General features: G+C 37.9%; 3 protein-coding genes across 3 annotated transcripts; all 3 read left to right on the top strand.

Moving 5' to 3' along the window:
* Window positions 1–9,661: 9,661 nt before the first annotated feature.
* On the top strand, window positions 9,662–14,774 carry LOC132191400 (uncharacterized). The gene is made up of 4 exons (XM_059606432.1): window positions 9,662–9,826; window positions 9,937–10,073; window positions 14,598–14,656; window positions 14,770–14,774. Exons 1-4 carry the CDS (start codon window positions 9,662–9,664, stop codon window positions 14,772–14,774), a joined length of 366 nt encoding a protein of 121 aa, XP_059462415.1.
* Window positions 14,775–19,354: 4,580 nt separating this feature from the next.
* LOC132191230 (uncharacterized) lies at window positions 19,355–25,488 on the top strand. Its single transcript, XM_059606181.1, has 5 exons — window positions 19,355–19,515; window positions 23,305–23,453; window positions 23,851–24,046; window positions 24,725–24,744; window positions 25,186–25,488. The coding sequence occupies exons 2-5, from the start codon at window positions 23,338–23,340 to the stop codon at window positions 25,214–25,216; spliced, it is 363 nt and encodes a 120-aa protein (XP_059462164.1). The 5' UTR covers window positions 19,355–19,515; window positions 23,305–23,337; the 3' UTR covers window positions 25,217–25,488.
* On the top strand, window positions 19,530–22,197 carry LOC132191212 (pentatricopeptide repeat-containing protein At3g48810). The gene has a single exon (XM_059606180.1). It carries the CDS (start codon window positions 19,735–19,737, stop codon window positions 21,730–21,732), a length of 1,998 nt encoding a protein of 665 aa, XP_059462163.1. The 5' UTR covers window positions 19,530–19,734; the 3' UTR covers window positions 21,733–22,197.
* Window positions 25,489–26,268: the final 780 nt, after the last annotated feature.

Genomic DNA, 26,268 nt, shown 5'->3' with positions numbered 1-26,268 from the left:
AAAAAAGAGAAAAAATTAATGCCCAAAATGAGATCGTTTTGGGCTGGGTGGGTGTTGTAGGTTTGGAAGAGGGTAGTCTGGACATTTAACTTAGATAGTATGAGGGTATAATAGGTAATTCAGGCAAAAAAAGTCATGTGCAGGTCACATTTTTCGTTTTCCGTTTGAGGTTAACTATTGATTTAGACGGAGGGGTCCAAATTGAGAGAAATTGAAAGTTCATGGGACTAAATTGAGATGACAAAAGTTTTGGGAATTATTTCAAATGGTGAGTTTACCTTAGTTAAGCTCCAAAAAAAAAAAAAAGGAGAAAGAAATTTCGTTGTCGAGTTTCGCTCTGTGTTTGTTTATTTTTGGAAATAGTGGAGTTTTGAGTCAAAGTTTTGTAACTGGAAATGCAAACGAGGTATATGGAAAGATCAAATTGCCTAGCGGGGGAGAAGCGAGGTTTGGATTCAACTTCAGCTGAAGAGTGAGGAAATCTAGCGGATCATGACCCGTGGAAGAGATTGAGGAGAGAGAGAGGTTTTTTTTTTTTGGGCATTTTGGGGAGCAAAATGCAACCAATGATCACGTGAGTTCCATCCGTCAAAACAGTTTTAACTCACTGATTAGTGGAATTGCAAAAATTTAAAAGTTTGGGAGGTGCATTGCAAAAATTGAAATATTAAAAGTCGGATTAAAAATTGCTCCAAACTTTAAGAGGGTAAAATGTAATTTAACTAATTATAGCATTTATACAAACATATTAATATTATTATTTTTAACATATTGATTTTTTTTTTAAGGACTTTATGGTTTTCATTAATAAATCATAATGGAATTTGTAGTATAAATAATATATATATATATTTTGAAAGGGAATAAATAATATTATTAAACTAAGGAAAATGTTAATTTATTTACATTTGGTGGTGTAAGGTAAGTTGTCTTTTTTTTTTTTTTTGGGGGGGGTAGAAATAGTTGTGTTCTTATATATACATAAAAGTATTAGTTTTATTTTTTAGACGGTCTGATATTTATGTTCTATTATTATTATTATTATTATTATTTTATCGGACAGTTAGCTGTTGGACACACGAACACATCCTAGCTATTGGATTTATTTGGACACATCCTAATCGTCCATTTCTTATCATCTGCATTAAATGCATTCAATTACCCCACTTAATTTAAAGTTGATCAAACGACTCTGAATATAAGAGACCATACACATCTCACTATCTTGACCGTTCAATCCTATTAATGCTAAAGAGCATTACAGAGCCTTGCACTTTCTTTCCGGCGCCGTTTCATATTTTTGGTTACTTTCATTTTAGGGGTAACTTCACTTTAAAATCTTAAATTACCACGCGATTTGACAAGCCCCCAAACATCAAAACCCCTCAATTTGAAACTCTGAACTTTCAATTGTAGTCAATTTAAATCCGTCCGTCAGATTTAGCCATTAACTTTTAACAGAAATACCTAAAAATATCAAAATATCCCTGATTCTTTTTTTTTTTTTTTTTCTTAAAGCAAAAAAGAAAAAGAAAAAGAAAAAAAAGACCCGTGGGTTAGGCCAGACCCACGCGGGTCTGCTGACTGAGACCTAGTGTGGGTCACGGCCATACTCGTGTGGGTCTGGCCTGACCCATGGGTCACAAGGCCAGATAACTTTTTTTTTTTTTTTTTTTAAATGAAATTAAGTGTAAATTTAGAATTTTATAAAAAGTCCTGGGTATAAACGTCATTGTCTCACTTTTAACGTTTAAAATCCGATGGAGGGGTTCAAATTAACAGCAATTGAAAGTTCATGGGTTCAAATTGAGAGGTTTTGAAGTTGAAGGAGCTTGTCAAATCGTAGGGATGTCAACTTGGTCCTGGTTCCCGGTTATTGGCCAAAACCGGGAACCGGAATCGGTGTACCTCGGTTATTGATTTTGGGAAACTGGAACCGAGTAACTGGTTCACGGTTCCTGGTTAACCAGTTATACAATAACCGGCAGGTTCCCCAGTTTCCTGACCAGTTTTTTTTAAAAAGGGAAACTTTACTTACCCCATGAACTTACACGTCTTTTGCAAACACTCATCCATTGTTTAAAATCTCTCACTTTGGTGTATCCGACTTTGATTTCCTTCCACTTTCTCTATTCTATTAGGATTTTCTGTGAAATCCTAATGGAGGGGTATAAAATACCTAAAATGCCCTTATTTTTAATTAAAAATTAATTTTTGTTTTTTAAAAATTCTTGACCCGTGGGTTCACCGGTGGATCTAATTCATCCGTATTGTGACTCATGGGTCATATTATTATTATTATATATTTATAAATAAAATAAAAAAATTTAAAAAGGAAAAAAAAAAAAAAAAAAAAAGACAAGTAACCCACGGGGGGTCACTTGTGACCCTCGGAGGGTCAATAGCTGGGGAATTGCCCATCCCACTTGAATCACCAAGATGACCCACGATGGGTCACCAAAAAGTGACCCTTGGCGGGTCACCAAGGTGACTCGTTGGGGGTCACTCGGTGGGTCACTTTCTTTTTTTTTTTTTAATTTAATTTTTATAATATAATATAATATATATTTTTATTTATAAATAAGGATAAATTTGAAATTTTTTAAAATTTTAAGGATATAACGGTTTTTTATTCATTTTACCATTTTATTTAAAGTTAGATATATCAAAGTGAGAGATTTTGAACAATAAAAAAATGTTTGCAAAAGACGCGTTAGTTGGTGGGGATAAGTGAAGTTTTCCCTTAAAAAATTTGGACTTTGGGCGTATTCTGCATGACCAAACTCAAAACAACTCATTGCCCTCAATCATCTGACTTCGATATCCTTTCCTTTTATAGAAAAGCAAGGTTCATTTTTTTTTTTTTTTTAGCAATGTGAGACTGAACCTTCCTCATCCAAGCGCTTTAAAGTTGGACAAAATTAGCTTTGTTTTTTGGCTATCTCAGTATTATTGGCCTTCCATCTTGAAAATAAAATCTCATGGGAATCAAGATCGTCACTGTTAGAATGTCCAAGCAGCCGTGAACCTCAGGTTTATATTGTCAGTTGGAATTAATGGAACCAACACATTCAACTCCACAAATCCTCCCAAGGCAACGTCCATATTCTCTAGAAGGCAAGTGTGCGACTTGCAAGAACACAATCCTTCCAAGGAATCTCAAGTAACGGCTACATCCAAAATAAGGCAAATGAAATCCTACAATTATGGCAAACCCAATCAACCCAACGGCTAGTACAAGAAAGGAAAACCAAGCAACTGTCATTCGTTTTGTACAATACTTTCCTTTGTAAATCTCTCAAAGAATGTATATAAATTCATCATGTATCAATGAAAATGCAAACAAGCAATTACACAGAAAATATCAAACTCTATATGGTATCAGAGCTTTGAACGAGCGACTTACGTCGTCATTTTTTTTTCTTCTCGCCTTTGAAGCATTTCTTCAAACACCTGCTGCTCTTCTCCAATGGCCTCTGCCTCCACTGAAATTGCCTCCACCGAAACCACCCCAAACATCACTCCCATCAATACCCAGCAAGCCCTTCCCGTAGCTCCTCTCTCCAGTTTTGCCCAATCTATCACTAAGCTCAACAAAACAAATTACATGACGTGGCGTGGCCTTGTGGAACCATTCCTCCGAGGTCATGATCTCTATGGGTACATTGACGGCACAAATACCCCCAGCCCGCCCATCTCCAACTCCCCTGGCGGCACCTCCGCCATCTCCACCGATCCTGACACCCTTCGATGCCTCCGCTAGGATCAATTGGTCCTCAACATGCTCATGGCCTCCATCTCCGATGAATTGCTACCTCAGGTCTTTGGTTGCAAAACTGCCCAGGAGCTATGGAAGACACTTGATAAATCTTTCACTGCAGAATCTCAAGCCCGTGTATTAACCCTCCGTCTTCAACTTACCACTGCCAAGAAAGGAAATCTGAGTATCTCAGATTATTATCATCAAATCAAGCACACCACCACCATTCTTGCTGCTGCCGGACACCAAATCAGTGACGCAGAATTCACCTCCTATCTCCTCGGCGGTTTGGGTTCCGAATACGACCCATTTGTAACCTCCGTAACCACGCGTGTGGAGCCCCTCTCCACTGACACGCTGTTTGGGCATCTCCTCGCCCACGAATCTCGGCTTGCAAAACACCATCAAGAAGACTCCTCCTTTCCGACAGCCAACGTCGCAGCTTGGAGCCCCAACTTCCACCGTGGCCATGACAGTCATCAAGCCTTCCAGCGCTCCTCCGGCCAAGGACAACGATCGCGGGGGCATCCTCATCAGCTTCACTCTTCTGCGTCCAGAAGTCAGGGAGGACCTTCGGGTCCCTCTCCCTTTCCATATAACCCACATCATCAATTGGGTTCCTCACGGCCCAGCCCTCATATGGGCTCCTCAAGGTCCAGACCCACATGTCAAGTTTGTGGAAAATTGGGCCATTCGGCCTTCACCTGTTACAACAGGTTTAATCAAGCTTATCAAGCCCCTGGCCCAAGTCTGACAGCTTACAATGCAATGGCCACATCATCTCGGGATCTCAACCGGTATCCCGACACTGGTGCTTCTCACCACGTCACCTCTGATTCCAATCAATTGAATATTCACTCGGAAGAGTACGATGGCCCTGATCAAATTCAAGTGGGCAATGGTACCCGCTTAGCCATCAAAAATATTGGCACTTCTTTATTCTCTCGACCTAATTTTATTTTACGTAATGTTTTGCATGTTCCAAAAATTACAAAAAATTTATTATCTGTGCAAAAATTTACTTTAGATAATAATGCTTTCATGGAATTTCACCCTTCTTGTTTTTTTGTTAAGGATCGCATCTCCGGGAAGATTCTACACAAAGGCCCGAGTAAGAATGGACTTTATCAATGGTCCCCCTCTACATCAGCCGCACCACCTAGTGTTTTTTCCAGTGAACGTGCCTCTCATCACGATTGGCACGCGCGTCTCGGTCATCCTGCTGATCGAATACTTCGTCAAGTTGTGTCTCAATTTCACCTACCCGTCACGTCTAATAAGAAGCTACCACTTTGCCCTGCCTGTCGCCGTGGCAAAAGTCACCAACTTCCTTTTTCTATGTCTGATCACCCATCACATGTTCCTCTAGAATTAATTTTTTCTGATGTTTGGGGACCTTCCCCTGTTTTATCAAATAATGGTGCTCGTTATTATGTTATTTTTGTTGATCATTTTAGCAAATTTTCTTGGTTATATCCCGTTAAATGCAAATCTGATGTTTTCACCATATTTCCTAAGTTTCAGGCTTATGTCGAAAGGCTTTTTGACCGTAAAATTAAATCCATTCAAACCGATGGCGGTGGTGAATTTCAAAAACTCCGACCTCTTTTTACATCACATGGCATCCATCATCGTTTAGCATGCCCTCACACTCACGAATAAAATGGGTCTGTAGAACGCAAACACAGGCATATAGTAGAAATGGGCCTCACTTTACTAGCCCATTCTTCCACTCCTTTAACCTATTGGGCTGAAGCTTTCCAAAGAGCGTCCTATCTCATCAATAGATTGCCCTCTCCAGTCCTAAATCACCTCTCCCCCTTTCAAACACTTTTTAACCTTCGCCCAAACTACACATTTCTACGCGTTTTCGGATGTGCGTCTTGGCCACACCTACGCCCCTATAACCGACACAAACTGGATTATCGATCCGCCGAATGTGTCTTTCTCGGATATAGTCCCTCCCATCGCGGCTAAAAATGTCTTCATCTTCCCTCTGGCCGCCTCTATATTTCCCGACATGTCATTTTTGATGAATCTTCTTTCCCATTTTCTCGCCCTTCCCCTTCCACTTTGAATCCACCCTCTCAACACACTCTCTTGTATTCTCTCCCTCCTTCCCCTAACCCACCCTCCCACGCTCCTCAACGCCTCTATAACCCACGGAGTCACCCTCCAACTCCACCACCACCTCCTACTTTCGCTGAGGTCACCTCCCCCACTTCATTAGCACCTACTACTACTAACACTATCTCTCGTTCTTGTACACAGGTTGCACCTGCAGAAACTGCTCCGCCAGCTCCTCCTCCCCGACAACATGGCATGCAAACTCGCTCCAGGAACAACATTTTCAAGCCAAAGACCCTTCCAGAGGGACTCATCCGGTATCCTCTCCCAAAAGCACTCACTGCCACCACTTGCTCCGATGATGTCGAACCGACCAGCTACTTCTCTGCTGCTCCACACCCTGCCTGGCGCGCCGCCATGAACATTGAATTTGATGCGTTACTCACCAATGGTACTTGGACCCTAGTCTCTCCACCCCCCAATACCAACATCGTTGGATGCAAATGGGTTTTTCGTCTCAAACGCAAAGCCGACGGCACCATTGATCGCTACAAAGCCCGACTTGTCGCCAAGGGTTTTCATCAACAACCTGGCATTGACTACGGCGAGTCCTACAGTCCGATGGTCAAGCCCACCACCATTCGCTTAGTTCTCTCTTTGGCAATCTCATCCGGATGATCTATTCGCCATATTGATGTACAAAATGCCTTCCTTCACGGATGGCTTTCCGAAGACGTCTACATGGATCAACCTCCTAGTTTTATTCATCCCCAATACCCCAATCATGTTTGCAAGCTACACAATGCACTGTACGGTTTAAAGCAAGCTCCCTGCGCTTGGTTTTCTCGTCTCAGTGATCGCCTTCTTGAGCTTGGTTTTGTGGGATCTCGCTCTGACTCCTCTCTATTCACTCGGTGTACCCTTCAACATACCACATACATCCTCATCTACGTTGACGACATACTTATCACCAGTTCCACTCCTCACGAGACCACCTCCCTTCTGCAATCCCTCCGAGTTGACTTTGCAATCAAAGACCTTGGCCCCCTTCACTTCTTCCTTGGCATGGAAGCCATTTCTACACCTGATGGTCTCATTCTCTCTCAACAACGCTATATCTTGGATCTCCTTCGCAAAAGCAACATGACTAATGCTAAACCGGTCAAATCTCCCATGTCCACTGCACATACCCTATCTCTACTCTCCGGGGACCCACTCAATGACCCATCCTCTTACCGCAGCCTTGTTGGCGGTCTCCAATATCTTTCCGTCACCCGCCCCGACATCTCCTTTGCCGTCAACAAAGTTTCTCAATTCATGCACCGCCCCACCTCTATCCATCTCCAAGCCGTCAAACGCATCCTTCGCTATCTCAAATTCACCATCTCCTACGGACTACTCTTCCGTCGGTCCCCCTCTCGCACCCTCCAAGCCTTCTCTGATATTGATTGGGCCGGCTGCCCTGATGACCGAAAATCCACCGGTGGCTTTTGCGTCTTCCTTGGCCCCAACCTTATCTCATGGTCCTCTCGCAAACATCGCACTGTTGCCCGCTCAAGCACTGAATCTGAATATCGCACCCTCACCATCATTATTGCTGCCGAACTCATTTGGCTCCAATCCTTGCTCCGTGACCTTGGCATTTTTGTTCCCCATCCCCCTACACTTTGGTGTGACAATATTGGCGCCACCTACTTATCCGCCAACCCTGCCTTCCATGCCCGTACAAAACACATTGAAATCGACTTCCACTTTGTCCGCGATAAAGTCGCCTCCAACACTGTTGTTGTGCGTTTCATCTCTAGCAAAGACAACCTCGCTGACATCTTCACTAAACCCACCGCTTTCTCTCATTTCTCTCTCATGCGAACCAAGCTCAACGTCGTGTGCCACGTGTCTCGCTTGCGGGGGCGTAATGGAACCAACACATTCAACTCCACAAATCTTCCGTAGGCAACGTCCATATTCTCTAGAAGGCAAGTGTGTGACCTGCAAGAACACAATCCTCCCAAGGAATCTCAAGCAACGACTACATCCAAAATAAGGCAAATGAAATCCTACAATTATGGCAAACCCAATCAACCCAAAGGCTAGTACAAGAAAGGAAAACCAAACAACTGTCATTTATTTTGTACAATACTTTCCTTCGTAAATCTCTCAAAGAATGTATATAAATTCATCATGTATCAATGAAAATGCAAACAAGCAATTACACAGAAAATATCAAACTCTATAGGAATAACCATGGAAAATTTCGTCTAGCTCAAAGCAATGGAGCAGTTCGTCTCTCTCTCTCTCTATGAATTTGAAAATGGTTCACACCTCGTTCTAATGTATTCGTATGCTTGAATTGAATGGTTTTTTAGGTTTTTATTTTATGTGCTTTGCTCGATTTTTTATATTATTCAGCTGTTCTACGATACAAATGTGGGGGAGCTTCTGAGCTTCATGGGATTCGTATGATAAAGTTAGATGTTGGATTACTTAAGAATGTAATTGATCCAAGTTTCATTCTCATTTTCATTTATACGATTGCTTAATTGGTTGCTTGTTGAAGGCTGTCAAGTTTTTGTTTTGGGTCAGTTTACAATCAAACTTAAAGTTTTTCTTAAGTCAATTATTGTTGAATTCATGGATTCTTAATTTAAATATTTTATTATCACAATTTAGATTTTGATGCCTATGCCCATATTAAGAATCTGTTGAAGAATTAGTCATATATTTTTTAAGTTTCTTTTCATAAATCTTAAAATTTTGAAAATGTTGCTATCTTATGTGCAGTGCACCACCTGCAACATTTCGTTGTGCTGATGGAAAAGTTAAAAGGGTCACTCTTCCCGAGGACACTTATATAAAAAAAGTTCTACCAGAAACATCCGGACTCAAAACACGAAGATGCCATAAAGTATTACTTTGTTTCTATATCGATCTCTAGTTTCTCTTTGTGATATTTGGTATCTATTTTCCTGTTCAGTCATTATAATGTGCTTGTAACATGCCTATCTTGTTATGAATTTGGTTTTCTAAAGGTGCTAACAGTATGTTGATGAATAAAAACTGATGGCCCAAACTTAATCTGTGAACAGAAAAAGGAACAAAATGTTCTGAGTATGTTTTGCATTCTAGTTCTATCCGTTGGCAACCTTGAATATTTGCTAACATTTTATTACAGGTTGAATAGGCTACCTCTGTGCTTGAAATTGATCCTGCATGTTGCTGACGTGACTTTGCTTTTGGTGTTCAAGGGTTTTGTTATTCCATGTGTGCACAAATACTTATCTTGGAACACATAAGTAAACTAGTTGCTTGATTCTGGAAAAATGGAAAATCTTTTGATGAACTAAGAGACTATTTCTCAGGATAGGACTGTTGATCTTGATTTTTATGGGTTCAACTCAGATGAGTCATTTAGAAACTGAATGTACTGTAAATACCAAGCTACTTGACATAATTGGGTCAAAAAGTTAAATTGGTTTTGCTTATGCTTTCGGTTGATGCTCAAGTTTTCCTTTACTTGCTTACTGGGGCATTGAGGGCTGTGGTGTGATTTTTTTTTTTGAGCTGCAAGTCACGTTACTTGTGTTTTTACTTCTTTTTAGTGTTTTTGTGGTTTTTTTCTTTCATATTAGATTCCAATTCGCTTCCATCTTCTTTGAATTCTAACATTTGCTAAATTTTCAGAATGAATCTTAATGATTAGTGGGCGTCTATCCAATTTAAATTTCTGACTACGAAAGAAATATGCATAAAACTCGTGATTTTGGGTCATGGACTTTTTAATTGTACAATTCACATAAGGTTTATGTATGGTCTTATCATGACCTTTTAAGCAGCATGGAGTTTGTTTTGGGGATTCAAAGGCATTATAACTCACTTAAGGCTTCATGTTTGTACATGATCTGTGGTTTTGAGCCCCCTGCTGCTCGAGTTTTTGGTTTGCGGGTGCTTGACCTGAACGAGCAGGGTGCTAGTGAGGAAGAAGCAATGGCTGTAGCTGATGTGTGTATTGTATATTCTTGAATTTAGCCCTTTCCCTGAACATATGCTCTTTGTCTAGCCCAAAAAAAAAAAGAAAGTAAATTTAACTGCTTTTATTTGTTGATGCCTAGATGGAATATCGGGCAGAGAAAAAAACAAAGAAGGCGGCACATAAACGAATGAAGCAGATTGCACGTCTTCAAGGGAGGAAACCTCCTCCTAACCCATATCCTAGTGCTGTCAAAGAGATTCAAGCTGAGGAGAGGAAGTATGTTCATGACCGTTTCTTGACATACTCAAAATCGTGGAGAAGTTGAAAGAGGAGAAGGCGGCTGAGGCACGTGACAAATACGGCCGGAGGAGGTGGCTTCTAACCTTAAAGTGCCATGTTTTGCTTTTGGATCCCGAGTTGTGGTAATAACGTTGGCTTTGAGGTTTAGGTCACATATGAGCTGAAATTATTAGACCAAGTACATTAAAAAGGATTTCTTTTTCATTTTTAAATCTCAAGATTTTTGTTTTTAAGTGAAAAACTACAAATTATGTTATTGATTGAAGCTCTGAGCAAATATGCATTAAAATCATGTTTGCATTCTTATATATTAATTAACCGTTTTCCTGAGTACCATTATATATATTAATCTTGCAAGCTAGGTCACATCACGGCTACGGGGTTCTTGATATGGAAAGAGACAACAAATTGACGCAGTGAATTCTCTACAAGCCTGAAAATCAGACAGCCCCTGATCCAGCTTGTCGTCGACTCATGTCAATGCAGCCTTGTTTTCATGCTCCCCCATTTTATGATTGCAAGGCAAAGACAGGAATTGATACAGGTGCACTTGTTCCTCATGTGAGACATTGTGAGGATATGAGTTATAGCTACCTTACTAATGATTCTCGTGCTTTACTTGACCAATTTTGCATACATATATATATGTAAAGTAGACTCATTTGTGTAGATAGAAGTGCTCATAGACTCCTGGCTCTGCCATTGGCTAGTCATAAGAAAAAAATATTGAATATATACTTTTTTTTTTTGCTGCAGATATACATTTTCTTCTTTAACTTTACTCCAATGTAAAGCTAATTAACCTAAAGAGGATAATTTGAGTAATATTTATGTGATTCAACTTGTACATAAATGTAATATGCTACTGTTTGATCAAAACTTGGACCCTGCTGTGGACTGATGCGTGACAGCATCAAGGTATATGCTTTTGCCCGATCCAAGGTGTTCAACTTCTTTTAGATGTGACTAATGGTAGATGACCAATTTAAAAAGGTTATGAAACAAATTGTCCAATTTTTTTTTTTTTTTTTTAACCTGACAGGAAAAGGGTTACAAATTATTAAAATACCAAAAAATGGGTGAGCTTCTCAACAGTATACTCAAAACGAATAACAGTACAAAAAAACAATAGAATAATAAAAAAAATGCTTAATCCTAGAAAGGAAGATTTATGTCTTCTTTGTGTTGTTCTAAAATTAATGTAGCTTTTAAAATTATCATTGGATCAAAATTCAATAATCATCTATCACAAATTGATGATTCTAAAAACCATATTAATTTTAAAACGGCACAAACAAAAACATAGATCTACCTTTTAGCATTACTGGCCAAACAAATAGTGTATGTTGGTGTGTAGTTCAACTACATGGAGACAATTAGGGGTGAAAAAACGGTTAGTAAAATTCACTAATCGCCTAGCAGTTGCTAACCGCTTTTTAAAAGAAAAAAATTAAAAAAAAAAAAAACCAAAACGACGTCATTTCTATGGTAATACGATAATACCTTATACTACACATACAACATCGTTTCTATATATATATATAGGCTGCCGACAGTTTTTTCAAAACCTAAAACCGCTAATTGTAACCGCCTAAGCGGTTAGCGGTTTTTCTTAACCACCTTTAAAAGTGATTAGTGCGGTTAGCGGGTTAATAACTGCCCACCTTTTTACCCCTAGACACAACTGAATGCCACATTGCTTTTATGCCCATCAAGGAAGTCGTATATTGGTTTTCTTTCATTTTGATTAACCCACATTGCTTGTAGTGTGTGCTTTTGGTCTTGCACATTCTATTAAGATGCGTAAAAAATTTTTCTACGTCTTTCAATGGAAATTTGATATATCGGATAAAAACACTAAATACAATGGAGATGAAAATACTGTATTTTTAATTCAAATCAATCCCATGAACTTTTCTATTAATTATAACCCAACGCCCACCACTCACCACTGAACCCCCACCCACCTGCGAGTTCTCAACACCAAAGTCTCCAAAACCAACCAAGACGGTAGATTCTGTGGTTTTATCAATGAGTATTTTGTTTAGGGCTGGCAAAACGGGTCGACCCGCTGACCCGTAATGGCCCGCGACCCATTTAGGGTAAACCCAAATACGACCTGTTTAGCTAATGGGTCGGCTCCACCAAACTCGGACATGACACTACAATTTCACGGGTCACCCGACACGACCTGCTTAACCCATTTAAAATAATGGGTCGTGTCGGGTCGGACCCCTGTTTAACCCGTTTAGCTTAGAAAGGGAATTTTTTTTTTTGTTTTTGGAAAATGAATGTGATAATATCATTGGCATTCACAAATCATAGTAGTTTTAGTTTAATTGTCTATTCAAATAGCAATTCATCTCTTGAAATTAAACTCCAAACGCCAAATCAATTAATAGGCTTAATTGTCTAATCAAATAGCAACTCCATCTCTTTGGAATTTAACCCAAAATCACTTATCAAATATCAAGTAAGCTAAAAGCCTAAAACCATATTAAGAAAAAGATAGTAAAAAAGATCTACCAAAATCATAGTAAATTTAGTAATAACAAAAAAAAAGTAACAAAACTACATCATCATTACAAATACAAATTGGGTTCCCATTTTTGCCCCATGTTGTCCACTCTTGAACGATCCACAAATATGCTCCAGATGAACTTATAAAGACAACGAGTGAAGTCGGCTTCTAAGATTCAATTGGTATTTGTGATGCTTTCTCTGTCACTTTCCATGTTCCTACATTGAAGACAGATGATGCAAAGAAGGTAAATTATTTTCAAGCAATTTTGTTCTTGTTTTGGATATATAGTGGTTGTGGTGTTCTTATTTGACTTTCTGTTGCTAGATAACATCAAATTTCCATCAATGCTAGTAAATTAAATAATGGGAGAGCATTATAAAGAAAGGAGGTGGCATGACACTCTGATGAGAGGAGAGGAAAGAAAATGATGTTTTAGGTTTATGAGTTTTTTTTTTTTTTTTTCTTAAAAATAAAATAAAATAAAAATAAACGTGTCTTGCGGGTCACCCGGTTGACCTGCAAAAGAAAAATAAACGGGTCATAAAGGGGTTACTCGTCTATGACTAGGGGTGGGCACGGGTCAGTTCGAGGCGGATTTCTGCAGTTTTCCTACCCGAACCCGCACCCTGCGGGTTGGAAAATTTCAACCCAGGTGCCTGGCACAAGGAACAAAATTCTCGCGGGTCAGGGAAGATCGGGGCGGGTTGGGCGGGTTGTGCGGGTTTCTTTCTTCTCCTCCATTTTCATTTCTTCTGCAGATTTATCATCGATTTTCCTTCTAAACAAACAACCCAACAATCAGAAATTGCTAAATCCCGAGATTAACCCAACATCTTCAGATTAAGATAATGAAAGAAGAGATCTCTTGGATCCCCATTCATGAAAGAGGTCTAGAGAGAGAAAAAAACCTGGATCGGCGGAGGTTGAGCGGTGGCGCAGATGAAAGAAAAGTCATACGAGAGAGAGGAAGAGAGACGAGAGAGAGGGAGAGAGGCGAGACAGCAGAGAGAGAGGCGAGACTGAGAGAAGAGAGGAGAAGGAAAAAAAAAAAAAAAAGAGGTGAGGGGGAGGCGGCTGGAGAAAAGTAGGGTTTTTCTTTTATTTGATTAATGCGGGGCGGGGCGGGTATCCGGGGAAAAAATTTGTTATAACCAGTAACCCGCCCCGCCCCGCCCGGGTTTGGGAAAAAACCACCCGTACCCGCGAAAAATAACTTAAAATCCGACTTTTGCGGGGCGGGGCGGGGCGGTTTTGCGGGTTTGGCGGGTTTTTGCTCACCCCTATCTATGACCCAAACCCATTAAGGGTAAATCCAAACCCAATAATTTCGTGTCGTGTTCATGTTGAGTTTGCGGGTCATGTCAAAATTACCAACCATAATTTTGTCTATGAGGTATTTTGTCAAAAGAAAATGAAATTATTTGGTATGAAAGATTATATTATTTTTTAGTGTTTCAAGCTGAGATGTCTGTAGAGGGTGCAAAACTTTTTGTTTGGCATTTTCTCTCCTCAATTTTAGTTATGTATTATGCCGCGCCTCACCTCGCCTCTCACGGTATGTCTTGCCTCTTAGTGAAGCTCTCAAGCTCTCTTTAGTTTTTCAGTTTTTTTGGCTTTTTTTGTTTTGTTATGTTATGTTTTGTTTTTTGTTTTTTGTTTTTGTTTTTTGTTTTTTTTGTTTTTTTTTTTCAGTCATGCCTAAAACTTGTGCATTTTTAGTGAATTTCTATTACCTATATCTGATATTTGAAGTAATCCATAGAATTTATATAATTTATGTCCCAAATTTACAAAATTTTCAATAACTCTAGTTAGATGTTGATCTAATTCTGAAGTTTTAAAATTTACAACTGTTTTTCAAATTTACACATGTGATATATTCTGATTTATTATTCATAGGAAACTGTAAATATATCTCAAAGTGATGCTAATCTCATTCTGGGCAGTGCTAATCTCGTTCTCTGTCTCTGTTTCAGGTTTATTCATGACCTCATATCGTCTGTCTCTCTTGTTTTCTTGCTGCAAGGCAAGCAAGGTAAGTTACATTTGATTTTGGTTTTAAACTTAATTGGGTTACAATGCTATTGATTTTGATTTTTGGTGTATTATTGCTAATTTTGGTATTCTGTTTTATAAATGGATTCTTAGATTGATTTGTTTGGAGCTGTATTAATTGGGTTGCAATTTATACTGCTTGTTATTACTAATCTGCAATCTATACTGCTTGTTAATTTTAGCTAGCCACCTATTAGTATAGTTATGGACTGAAGTCTGGTATCAATTTTCTGTTTGAAGTTTAACTTGCAACATGGAGGATGCTGACGACGGTGACATGCAACTTGTTGATGAAAATACAGTTGAGGAGTATGAGAATGAGGATGAGTTCGAAATTAGCCTAGGTGCTAATATAGATGACGAAATTGGTAGTATTGGGGTTCATGATACTGCTACATCTTCATTGGTTAGGGTTTCAAGTGCTAAAGATAGTTCAATCAATTCACATAAGAGAAAGGAGAGGCAGAAGACCTCTTTTGTTTGGAATCATTTTGTTGAAGTAGATGATGGTGGTGGTGTGAAAAAAAACTAATGCAAATGGTGTAAGACTAAATTAAAAAAAAAAAAAAAAATCTAGTACTACAACTACATTGGTTAGGCATTTGAAAAGTTGTTTTAAGTTCATAGGATCTAAGAAGCAAAAGACTTTGTAGGTTGATGCTAGTGATGACGTTGCAAATTTCCATTTTGATGAGACTAGGGTGAGAGAACTTATTTCTCACATGATCCTTTATCTTGAGTACCCATTTATGCATATGGAGCATGTGTTATTTAACAAGGTTATGAAAGCTTGCACACCACATTGGAGAAAGATCTCTCGGATTATTGCTAAGGCTTTGTGTTTTGCCACTTATGAAAAGGGGAAAAAAATTGAAGTCTTTTTTTAGTAAGGTTAACAAAGTTAACATCATAATTGACATGTGGACTTCATGTCAAAAGGGTTCTTATATTGTTGTAACATGTCATTTTATAGATGCAACATGGTGCTTAAATAGGCGTGTGTTGAACTTTTGTAATCTTCCCCCTCCACACACTGGACATGCAATTGCTGAGACACTACTTAAATGTTTTAGAGATTGGGATATTGAGAACAAAATTTGTTCAATCACTGTAGACAATGCAAAGGCTAATGATTTGTTCTCAATCATTGTTGGAGGGAAGCTATTTCAATGTTAGATGTTGTGTACATGTAACTAATTTGATGGTTCAAGACGGGCTGGTTGAAATTAGGAAAATTGTTGATTGCGTTAGGTGTGGTATTAGATACCTAGTTGCATCCGAATTAAGGTTACTGAAATTTGCTGAGCATGCAAATAATTTGCAATTGTCTAAGAAAAAACTGTTTTTGGATGTGCCTACCCGTTGGAATAGTACCTATATGATGTTAGCAACTGCACTTGAGTTTAGGGAGGTTTTCCCTATGTATAGTTATGTTGATCATATATTTACTTGGGTACCTTCACATGAGGATTGGGTTAAAGTTGAACATGTGTGTGAACTCTTGGACGTATTCAACCGGGTAACGAAGATTGTATTTGAAAGTGACTATCCGACAGCTAACTTATTCCTGCCTAAAGTTTGGCGGATGAAGGAAGTCCTAACTAAGAAATCTAATTATGAAAATGAATACATTAGATCCATGGCACAAAGAATGAAAGAAAAGTTTGATAAATATTAGGGTGAGTGCAGTTTGTTGATGTCAATTGCTGCAATTCTGGACCCAAGGTGTAAGATGATGTTGATTGATTTTGCTTTCCAATAATCTACAGAGTGAAGTTACTGCAAATATTGAGCTTGTTAAAAAAAGTTTGAAAGAAATTTATGAAGTGTATGTCAATGAGCACAATTCAAACCTTGTGGAACAAAATCTTCAAAAAAGCTCTTGCTCTTCACATGATGCTTCAAGTAGTGCTGGTTGTGCTGTAATTTGTGAAAAGGGTGAAGATGGTAGGGATTTGTTTGAGTCATTCATTAGAACTACTGATTCAGTGCAGTAATCTATTAAATCAGACTTGGACGTATACTTGGAAGAGAGTGTATTTATACTTGAGAAGGGTTTGTAATTTGATGCATTGGAATGGTGGAAAGCCAATACCTTGAAGTACCGTATTTTGTCTAAAGTGGCCAAAGATATCTTGTCAATCCCTATTACTATTGTTTCTTGAGAGTCTACTTTTATTGCTGGGGGAAGGGTTATTGATCCCCATAGAGCTTCACTATCAGCTGAGACAGTGGATAAGTTATTATGTGTGGCTGATTGGGTGAGATCAATGTATGGGCTAAAAAGGGGTGGTGCGGTGAGTTTCAATTTTTCCTAAATTATTTTTATTATTTTCAGTTTCTTAATATCTTATACTTGAACTAATTACTTTGCATTTGTTATGTTAGGTGGAGGATACAGATGATTGTGAGGTGGAGATTTATCTGCTAGAGGGAAAATAATTGTTATTGTTTAATGTTGTATTTTAGTTGATTCTCTATGGAATTGTGAGGTTTTAATGTTCTTTAGCGTTTTAGTTGATTTTGTATGGATGACTGTAAGGTTGGGATTAATCCGTTATGTTTGTTCAATGTTATTTATCATTTTAGTTAATTATGTATGGATAATTGTAAGGTGAAGATTAATCTGCAAGAGGCCTAGAGTGACCATAATTATGTTTGTTAAATGTTCTTTAACATTTTAGTTGATTCTATATAGGGGTGTTAGTTGATTATGTATGCTGTGAAAGAAGAAAAAACCACAATTGGAATATTTGGGGGATCAAAATTTTGGTCCAAGATCTTTGCATGTGTAACTGAATAGAATGGGAAAGAAATGAGAAATACAGATTGATATTAAATAGAAAATCTCTCTAATTTTCTCTAATTTGTACGATTGGTAATGAATAGTGATTAGTTTGAAAAATAAAAAAGTCGAGCTTGAGCTTGAGGGCCCAAGCAAAATTGACAAGCTCGCGCTCGAGTTCGAACAGGGTCCCAACCCTATCGAGCCGAGCTCGAACAACACTTCTAGGCTCGAGCCTGAGCCCAAAATAAACGAGCCAAGCTCGGACAACCAAAGCTCACCCAAGCTCGGCTCGTTTACACCCATAAATAACACACATAAATAGTGAAGAGCAATCACTTAATAGGATTTCAAGAAATGCAACACCATGACAGTAAATAAACAAAGGTGAAGAGCCGGCACTAGAGAGAGAACCTCTGACCTATCTCTAGTTTTTCCTCCTCCCCCACCCCACCCCCCTCCCCCCTCACTTTTTTTTTTTTGTTTTTTTTGTTTTGTTTTTTTTTTTCTTTCTTTTTTTGTCTCATGTTTTTGGTCCTCATCACTGGTTTCAGCAACAACCACGCCACCCCCTCCACCCTGTCGACTCGCCGCCCCATTCGGTCGTCGCTTTATCCTTTGTTCTGGTCGCCTTGGCGGTTTTAGATCCGGTCTGATCTAAGCTACATCTGTTCCTTTCGGGCTTGCCAGGCTAACGATGCGCCTCTCCCCCGCCTTCTCCAGCCTCTCCACCACCTGTTGCCGCCCTCCTCGTCGCAACACTACCACCACGCACCAGCGCGTGGCCTACACGTGTTGACGTAAGAGCTTCACCGATTCTGCTGTGTTGGTTTAGGGTTTAGGGTTTAGGGTTAGCAGATTTTGATGTCATAGATAGGTCTTGAATGTCAGATTGTTATGTATGTTTCTATGACTTGTAACCTTATAGCTTAGGCTATGATTTTCTCAGGGTTTAGGGATTCTGTTGTGCTGGTTTAGGGTTTAGAGTTTAGGGTTAGCAGATTTTGATGTCATAGATAGGTTATGTATGTTTCTATGACTTGTAACCTTGTAGCTTAGGCTATGATTTTCTCAGAGCTTTTGCATTGTGATGTAAGAGCTTTATATTTGTGATCCTTCATCAATTAATGAGACTGGAATGATTTTCCTTTAAAAAAAAAAAAAAGAATAAAAAATAGGGTAAAATCCACTTAACCTCTCAAACTACCACTCCAATGACAATCTATCCCCCAAACTATTAATTGCGACAATTTACCTCAAAACTATCAAAACAATGACAATGTACCCCCAATTTTTAAAGAAATAAGGAAATTAGCCTTATTAAAATAAAAACAAAAATACTAAAATTTAATTTTTTTTCTTCAAAATTTTAAGGAAATTTTTGTCTTATTAAAAATTCTATAGGAGTAATTTTGTCATTTTGCTAGCATTTGGAGGTATATTGTCATTGTTTTGGTAGTTTGGAGGTAAATTATCGTAATTAATAATTTATGGGGTAAATTGTTATTATGGTAATAATTAGAAAGGTTAAGTGGACTTTACCCTAAAAAATAAATTCTAACAGCAAGAGAAAGAACATGCTGGACATTTTATGAAGCCGAGAAAAATTCATCGTTATCTTTGTAGGAAATTATGCTACAACCGCATGCATGTATTACATTTTTTTCAATATATATATATATATATATATGTATATATATGTTTTCAAATATATTTGATTGCTGGAAAAATAATTGAAAACAAATTTAAATAAATAGTTAAAATGCTGAGTCTGTACTCTGTATGTGATTTTTACAAGAATTGATAGTTAAAATAATAAAAAAAAAATTGTGATTTTTGAACTAAAATAAAAAATAAATTGAGTCTGATGTGGGCGTCAATAAAATCATGAAAATGATTTAATTTATCTCTCCTCCTCAAAATCAATACGATCAGTCATTCTCTCTCTATTGTGATTTGGCTCCGAGAGAGAAGAATCAGATAAGGTGAAATCTCGTCTGGGGTTTTGAGAGCTTTTGATCTCTTTCTCAGGCAGGTCTAGCACCATCTCTCTGGTATTGTTCTTTCTCTCGATGAATCCAGATTCTAATTGTTAGTTCTAATTTTTATGTTAAATTGTGTTAAAAATGTTTACTTATAAATGTTGATGTTTTAGCACGATTTGGCTGATCGAACTCTAATTTGCATTCCTTTTTATCTATTACGCGATCTTCCAATTCAAGGCTTGGAATTTCAGAAAACCAAGCTAGGGTTAGGGTTTTAGTTCTTTTAAGATGTATTTGAAAGAAGGGCGTTCCTTATTGTTGAAAGTGCACAAACCTTCAGTCCCGTTTGTGCTAAACACAAACCCAATTCCCAATCCCAGTAAACCCCAGATTGAACAAAACCAATCCCTTTTTCTCATAGAAAGCGACGTTGAAAACAGATTAAAACGCGAGGCCGACATCATTTTGGCCTTGGAGTACTTCAAATCCATAGCCAATTCAGGGACCTTCAAGCACACCCCATTAACGTACCAAACCATGATTGAGAAACTCGGTCGGGAAAAGAATCAAACAGATGGTGTGCAATACCTATTGCACCAAATGAAGTTGGAGGGGATTAGATGCTCCGAGGACTTGTTTGTGAGTGTGATAAAGGCTTTTCAGCGAGCCGGGTTGGCCGAGCAAGCATTGAAGATGTTTTATAGAATAAGGGAATTTGGGTGCGAGCCAACAGTGAAGATTTACAATCATGTATTGGATGCATTGCTTAGTGAGAATAGGTTTCAGATGATTAATCCGATATATAGTAATATGAAGAGAGATGGGATGGAGCCGAATGTGTTTACGTATAACATTCTCTTGAAGGCACTGTGTAAGAATGATAGGGTTGATGGTGCATGCAAGTTGCTTGAGGAAATGTCAAAGAAGGGGTGCTCTCCGGATGCGGTGAGCTATACGACTATAGTGTCCACTTTGTGTAGGCTTGGTAAGGTGGAGGAAGCGAGGGAGCTTGTGACGAGGTTCAAACCCGTTGTGTCAGTTTATAATGCTTTGATGAATGGGGTTTGCAGAGAATACAAGTTTGAGGAGGTGTTTAAGCTGTTAGCTGAGATGGTGGATAGAGGGGTTGATCCTAATGTCATCACGTTCTCAACTGTCATTAGCTCTCTTTGTGATGTGGGAAATGTTGGGTTGTCTCTTGCAGTGATGGCCCAAATGTTTAGGAGAGGATGTAGCCCCAATATTTACACATGCACGTCCTTGATAAAGGGGTATTTCTTGGGAGGGAGACAGTATGAAGCTCTTGAAATGTGGAACCGGATGATTGGAGAGGAGTTTGTGCCCAATGTTGTTGCATACAACATTCTAATACATGGTCTCTGCTCTTGTGGGAATATGGGTAAAGCTGTATCTGTTTGTGATGAGATGGAGAGAAATGGCTGTTCTCCAAATGTGATTACATTTAGCACTCTCATTGATGGCTTTGCAAAAGCTGGAAACTTGGCTGGTGCATCTGAGACATGGAACAAGATGATAACCCATGGTTGTCACCCAAATGTTGTGGCATATACGTGCATGGTGGATGTTCTTTGTAGGAATTCTATGATCAATCAAGCTCATTTTCTTATAGAGAATATGACTGCTGAAGCTTGTCCTCCAAATACGGTTACATTTAACACTTTATTAAAAGGGTTATGTGGCACTGGAAGAATGGACTGTGCTGTAAAAGTACTTGATCAGATGGGGAGCTACGGGTGTTCTCCTAACATAACAACATATAATGAGCTATTGGATGGTCTCTTTAAGGTAAATAGATTCAAAGAAGCTTTTGAACTTGTTAGGGAGATGGAAGAAAGGGAGATTAGGCTGAATTTGGTGACTTATAATATCATTTTACGTGGATTTTGTCATGCTGGTATGCCTCAGGAGACTTTGCAGCTTCTTGGGAAAATGCTGGTCAGAGGGATGAAGCCTGATGCCTTCACATACAACATTATAATTTATGCCTACTGTAAGCAGGGAAAAGTCAAATATGCTATCCAAGTTTTTGACAGAAATAGTGCAGCAGAAGCGTGGCATCCAGATATAATAGCATACACTACTCTTTTATGGGGAATCTCTAATTGGATAGGCGTTGAAGAAGCCATTTTTTATCTTCACAGGATGGTAAATGAAGGGATCTTCCCCAACCTTGCCACCTGGAATGTGTTAGTCCGTTGTTTCTTTAGCAACGTAGGTCATATGGGGCCAATCCACAGTCTGGATGATATCCTGGCTAATGGATAATACACAAATTATGGTGTGTTGTTTTTCAGACACGGAATAGCAAAAGAAATTTGGTGGCTAAAACATAAGTCAAATGCAACAGATGCTCAAAATGACTGAATATTCAGATTATTGCTGATCTCTTTGTTGGGCATATGTTAGATACATCCAACCCAGATTTTTGATGAGGATTCATAAAGCCGACTTCAATTAAACTGAAGAAGAAGAATCTTGTTGTACAGATGTTTGCAGCAGCATAGTTTGTGTTGCTTTAAACTCCCAGATGTTGGATTAAATTTAGAAGTCAAAGTGCCAGGGTGTTTTACCGACGATTTATCAATTTCATGGGCCAAAGATTATTGCAAACTATGTATTATTTTTGCATCAAGTGTACTGATACGCTAGTCGCCTGCAATGGTCAATGTTAACATACCATGTAGTATGATTCACTGGTTATGATTTTGTACATGTTAAAAGTACATTCTATACCTTTGTTCCTTGGTGCTTCTATATTTTTCCGTATGACGGGTATTGGATCTCCCATGGTTAATTTGGTGCAACTTTATCAAGGCCATTACCCAAAGCGCCATACAAGAAGCATTCAGCTTCAAGGTAATCTAAGTTTAGAGGCTACCAAAGATCAGTATCAGCCTTTGTGATTGGAAGTAATCGAAATTTTTTTAAGGTGTCACAACAAGCCTTGAAAGTTGAAATGTGTTCTCTCACGCATATATTAAATTTCTGAAACCTGTGTTCAGCATTTAACTTGCAAGGGAAAGATAGATTAACTTTGCTTAGGTTATCGACATCACTTTATTTTGAGAGCAGAAAACAAAAGACAGAAGAAGGAATTTTTAACAAACAGAATCTTGTTTTTGGAATAGTTGCTATAAAATTCACATATCTGATACTGTACCCTCTTGTATATCTCACATGTTTATTGTGTAGTTTTTAATTTTGTTTTCTTGTTAGAGTCAGTGGAAAGGTATTGCTTTTCATTTTTGTTGTACTTGGATTATCTATGTGAAAGAAGTACTTCATAAGCCTGAGAAATATGGTTTTTTGAATTATTAGATGTTGCTTTTTGGTTCAATTTCTGTTTGTTGGGAACTTGGGATTGGTTTTGACAGATTTAGAGGATTTATGGTTGGAGCGTTTATAGGATTGTAGCATTTGTGTGAGATGGGAAGGGGTTGGGGTGTTAAATATTTTATCAAAAAAAAAAAAAAAAAGGTTGAAAGGGAATGCCAAAGTACTTGGGTAGCAAACAATTGGGCTATAATACTTAAGTTGAAAATAACAGGGCAAGGTTACTTTTGTATGTTCATATTGGGTGGAAGAGATTATCATTAGAAAAGATAGTAGGATGCGTTAATATCTGTTCTCTTCTTTTTATCCTTTTCTTGGTAGAAGTATCAAATGTATCAACTATTTGATTTAGGAAAAATTAAGAGTTCTTCTTGACTGGGAGGTTTTTCGTTAGTTGGCTGAGTGCTTTGTGGACCATTTATTTGTCACTTCAGTGTAGTATTAGAAGCTTCATAAAGGTTTGTTTACAATCACAAGTAGCTCATTTATTTTTGTCTTTATCAGAAATTTATTATCATATCACCTCAAGTAGAAGGCATGGCGGGACATAATGATTCAAGTGCAGCAGAGAAAAAATCAAGTGAGCTTACAAGTGACATACCAACCTTCAATGCTGAGAATCTGCAAAGTAACATGAAAATTATATATTACAGGTTTGTTTTGACAACCCATTATCATATAGAGCCATTCTAATTGACACATACTTGATATTTTAGATAACTGTAATGAGTGACCCCATGCTTCATTCCTTCAACTAGATATTAAAGGGGTGGGTTTGTTTGTGTGAAAAGAGACTCTGGTTGCTGGCTTTAGTGCAGAATGTGTGTGTGTGTGTGTGTGTGTGAGAGAGAGAGAGAGAGAGAGAGAGAGAGAGAGGCTAATGCATTATTTGGTACCTATAATTATTTAAATTGACAAAATTCTGAAGGCTTCAATCACATTAAGACTTGTCTTAATAAATGTTGAGGTGATTTTGCAATATCCAATGATTTTGATAAAAGACTTTTGGGTTGCTTGAAGGAAGACCTAATATTTTGACTTTTTGTGCAGCCGGACTTTTCTGTCTATCATTGGTGGGGTCATTGCTGGAATTTTGGGATTCACCGGCTGGACTGGGTTCATCTTTTATTTCCTTGTCATGGCAATCACTTCAGTTGGGCTAGTAGCAAAGGCAGGGTTTTCCATTGATTCGTACTTCAATAGCTGGAACCAAGTTATACTTGATGGATTTTTCAGTGGGCTTATGGTATGCCTCTTTATATATTGGTTCTTTGTTCTCTCTCTTTTGTTTAGTATAAATTTGACCTGTTTGCATAGAGCTCACCTCTTCCATAGCATTTGCGTCTTGTGAGTATTTTACTTCAAGAAGTCGTTGTTCTCTGCTTTGCTTTGTTGATTTGCTGTCATTCTTAACATAGTTCCCATCGGCCAAGGCATGTAGCAAAGCAGTAGGGGAGACTCAATGGAGATGAATCTTACTTTTCAATTATTGCCTTTTAAACTGTAATTGATAAAATGGAAGCCTCATGGAAGTTACTTAAGTTGGTTGTAAATTTATCTGTAAGGGTAAAATTTCTGTTCATTAAAAAGAGCTCTTTTATTCCCTTGGCATGGTCTTGTTGATAACTGGCTGATCCATTTTCTTCCAATCGAATTATAGAAAAGTTGATTTTTTCTGATCGAGGAAAAATGCTTATTATGTCATTGAAATAGCCTAATATTATTTGTGCTTGGAGCTAAAAAATTTACTGAAAAAATATATAATGAATGCTAAACTGAAGAGAGAATGACTTTTTTGTGTTGTCGCCATTTAATTTATGTTTATTTATTTAACTTATGTGACTTATTAATTACCAACATTACGATGTAATTCCAAATTTTTATCATGTTCTTAACATTTTCTACCTCTTCTTTTCTTTTGCAGTCATTTGTGCTATTCTGGACGTATCCTTTTCTATATGTTGAGAGACACTTAGTAAATTAGTAATGGCAAAATCTTTAACAAATACTTGATCTTCTCTAGGTGAAAATTTTCATGTGCTTTCTTTTTCTCTCAGACTACCTCATTTTAACAACCCAAATAATGATTATGTACAGCTCGAGTTGCTGGTCTCAAAGGGTTATGTGTAAAGTTTCTTCTGTGAGCACCCAGCTCGTGCCGTTTAAGATTTCACATGATTATTCTTGAAACCTTTTTTTTGGGTCACATGTTGATCATGATGGCTGGACCATGGTTGAAAAGCATTGATATCTTACTGAAACATGTTCATCTAGAAATTTTCGAAGATCCAAAAAATATTGGGTCAAGTAATTTTTTCTTGTTACTGAATTATTTCTTGGTAGAATATTGGTTTTATATTTGCCTACTTTCCTTGACATAAGAAGATTTGCCTATGACATGGTGCACATATTCTGATGCATCTTGAATGGAGGGAAAGCTGTGATGATGCTATAACTGCTGCTTGCCATGATGTATCTTCAATCTTCATTCCTCTGGGATTTGGAAATAGCTTCAATAAGTTTGTATCGGCTAAAAATTTATGTGGTTTACTCTAGTCTACCATCTTTTTCATTTCTCCTTTTATAGTTTTCCATAAATACCATTTGGCTGGAGGGACTTGTATTGGTGGTGTTTGACTGTAGCAGGGAATTTTTGTATGAAAGCTGCTTTTGCAGGTTGGAGCAACATTTTTTTTTTCATAGCTTAATATATAACTTGAGACAAGTGCAATTTAAGGTTTGACATGGCTTGAAAAAAAAATCTTTAATGCGGCCTCTTTTGGTGGTTTCGGTTAGTTTGATGGGCCGAGTTATTTATTTGAAAAATATTTTTCGTATTTTTTAGTGTTTGATGTGACAAAAAATAATAGTTTATATATATATATATATATATATATATATAAAATCTTCTTTAATTTCTGAAAATAGTTTTCATTCTTAAATATCGTAAACCATTTTTCAAGTATGAATTTATCTTTCTTAAATAGCTGGATCTCTATCGAAGCTTGTTGGAAGTCGCCATCCGTTTTTTGCCTTCGCTCATTTTCCGAATGAGCAAAACGTCAAAAAATCTAAGAAATTATTTATTTGAAAATATTTTTCAACGAAACAAACGAAGCCATAATGTGATGGGGACACCATCATGTCGGGTGCTTTTTGTTGGTGTTTGCATGATTTCTTTTCATTTCCTCAATCGAGATTAATCATTGAGCTTTTTTCTTCTTCTTCACTTAATTTTTCTTTTCTCAAGCACAATCTTTCTTCACTTTTCATTTTCTTTTCTTAATCATTCAAAGTAGGATTGACAATTTTCGACACGACTTATAAACCCGACACGAAATTAGAGGATTATGGTTTGGTATAAACGGTTCGGGTCATAAATGGGTTAACTCGCTTGACCCATTTATGAATACATATTGAAATGAGTTAAACGGATCGCGTTCAGGTCGAAACGAGTCACATATGTCG

Source organism: Corylus avellana, chromosome ca1 (genome assembly GCF_901000735.1).
Source record: "Corylus avellana chromosome ca1, CavTom2PMs-1.0".
In the NCBI taxonomy this organism is placed as follows: Eukaryota; Viridiplantae; Streptophyta; class Magnoliopsida; order Fagales; family Betulaceae; genus Corylus; species Corylus avellana.
Note: the sequence above shows the minus strand (reverse complement) of the source record. Positions and strands in the feature narration are given on the sequence as shown.

Bases quoted from the DNA above. Each gene is read 5' to 3' on its own strand.
- LOC132191400 (XM_059606432.1), top strand. From the start codon at position 9,662: ATGGAGTTTGTTTTGGGGATTCAAAGGCATTATAACTCACTTAAGGCT. The intron at 9,827-9,936 runs GTGTGTATTGTA...GTTGATGCCTAG, and splicing joins AAGCAATGGCTGTAGCTGAT to ATGGAATATCGGGCAGAGAA. The intron at 10,074-14,597 runs GTATGTTCATGA...TCTCTGTTTCAG, and splicing joins ATTCAAGCTGAGGAGAGGAA to GTTTATTCATGACCTCATAT.
- LOC132191212 (XM_059606180.1), top strand. From the start codon at position 19,735: ATGTATTTGAAAGAAGGGCGTTCCTTATTGTTGAAAGTGCACAAACCT.
- LOC132191230 (XM_059606181.1), top strand. From the start codon at position 23,338: ATGGCGGGACATAATGATTCAAGTGCAGCAGAGAAAAAATCAAGTGAG. The intron at 24,047-24,724 runs GTATGCCTCTTT...TTTCTTTTGCAG, and splicing joins GATTTTTCAGTGGGCTTATG to TCATTTGTGCTATTCTGGAC. The intron at 24,745-25,185 runs GTATCCTTTTCT...TGACATAAGAAG, and splicing joins TCATTTGTGCTATTCTGGAC to ATTTGCCTATGACATGGTGC.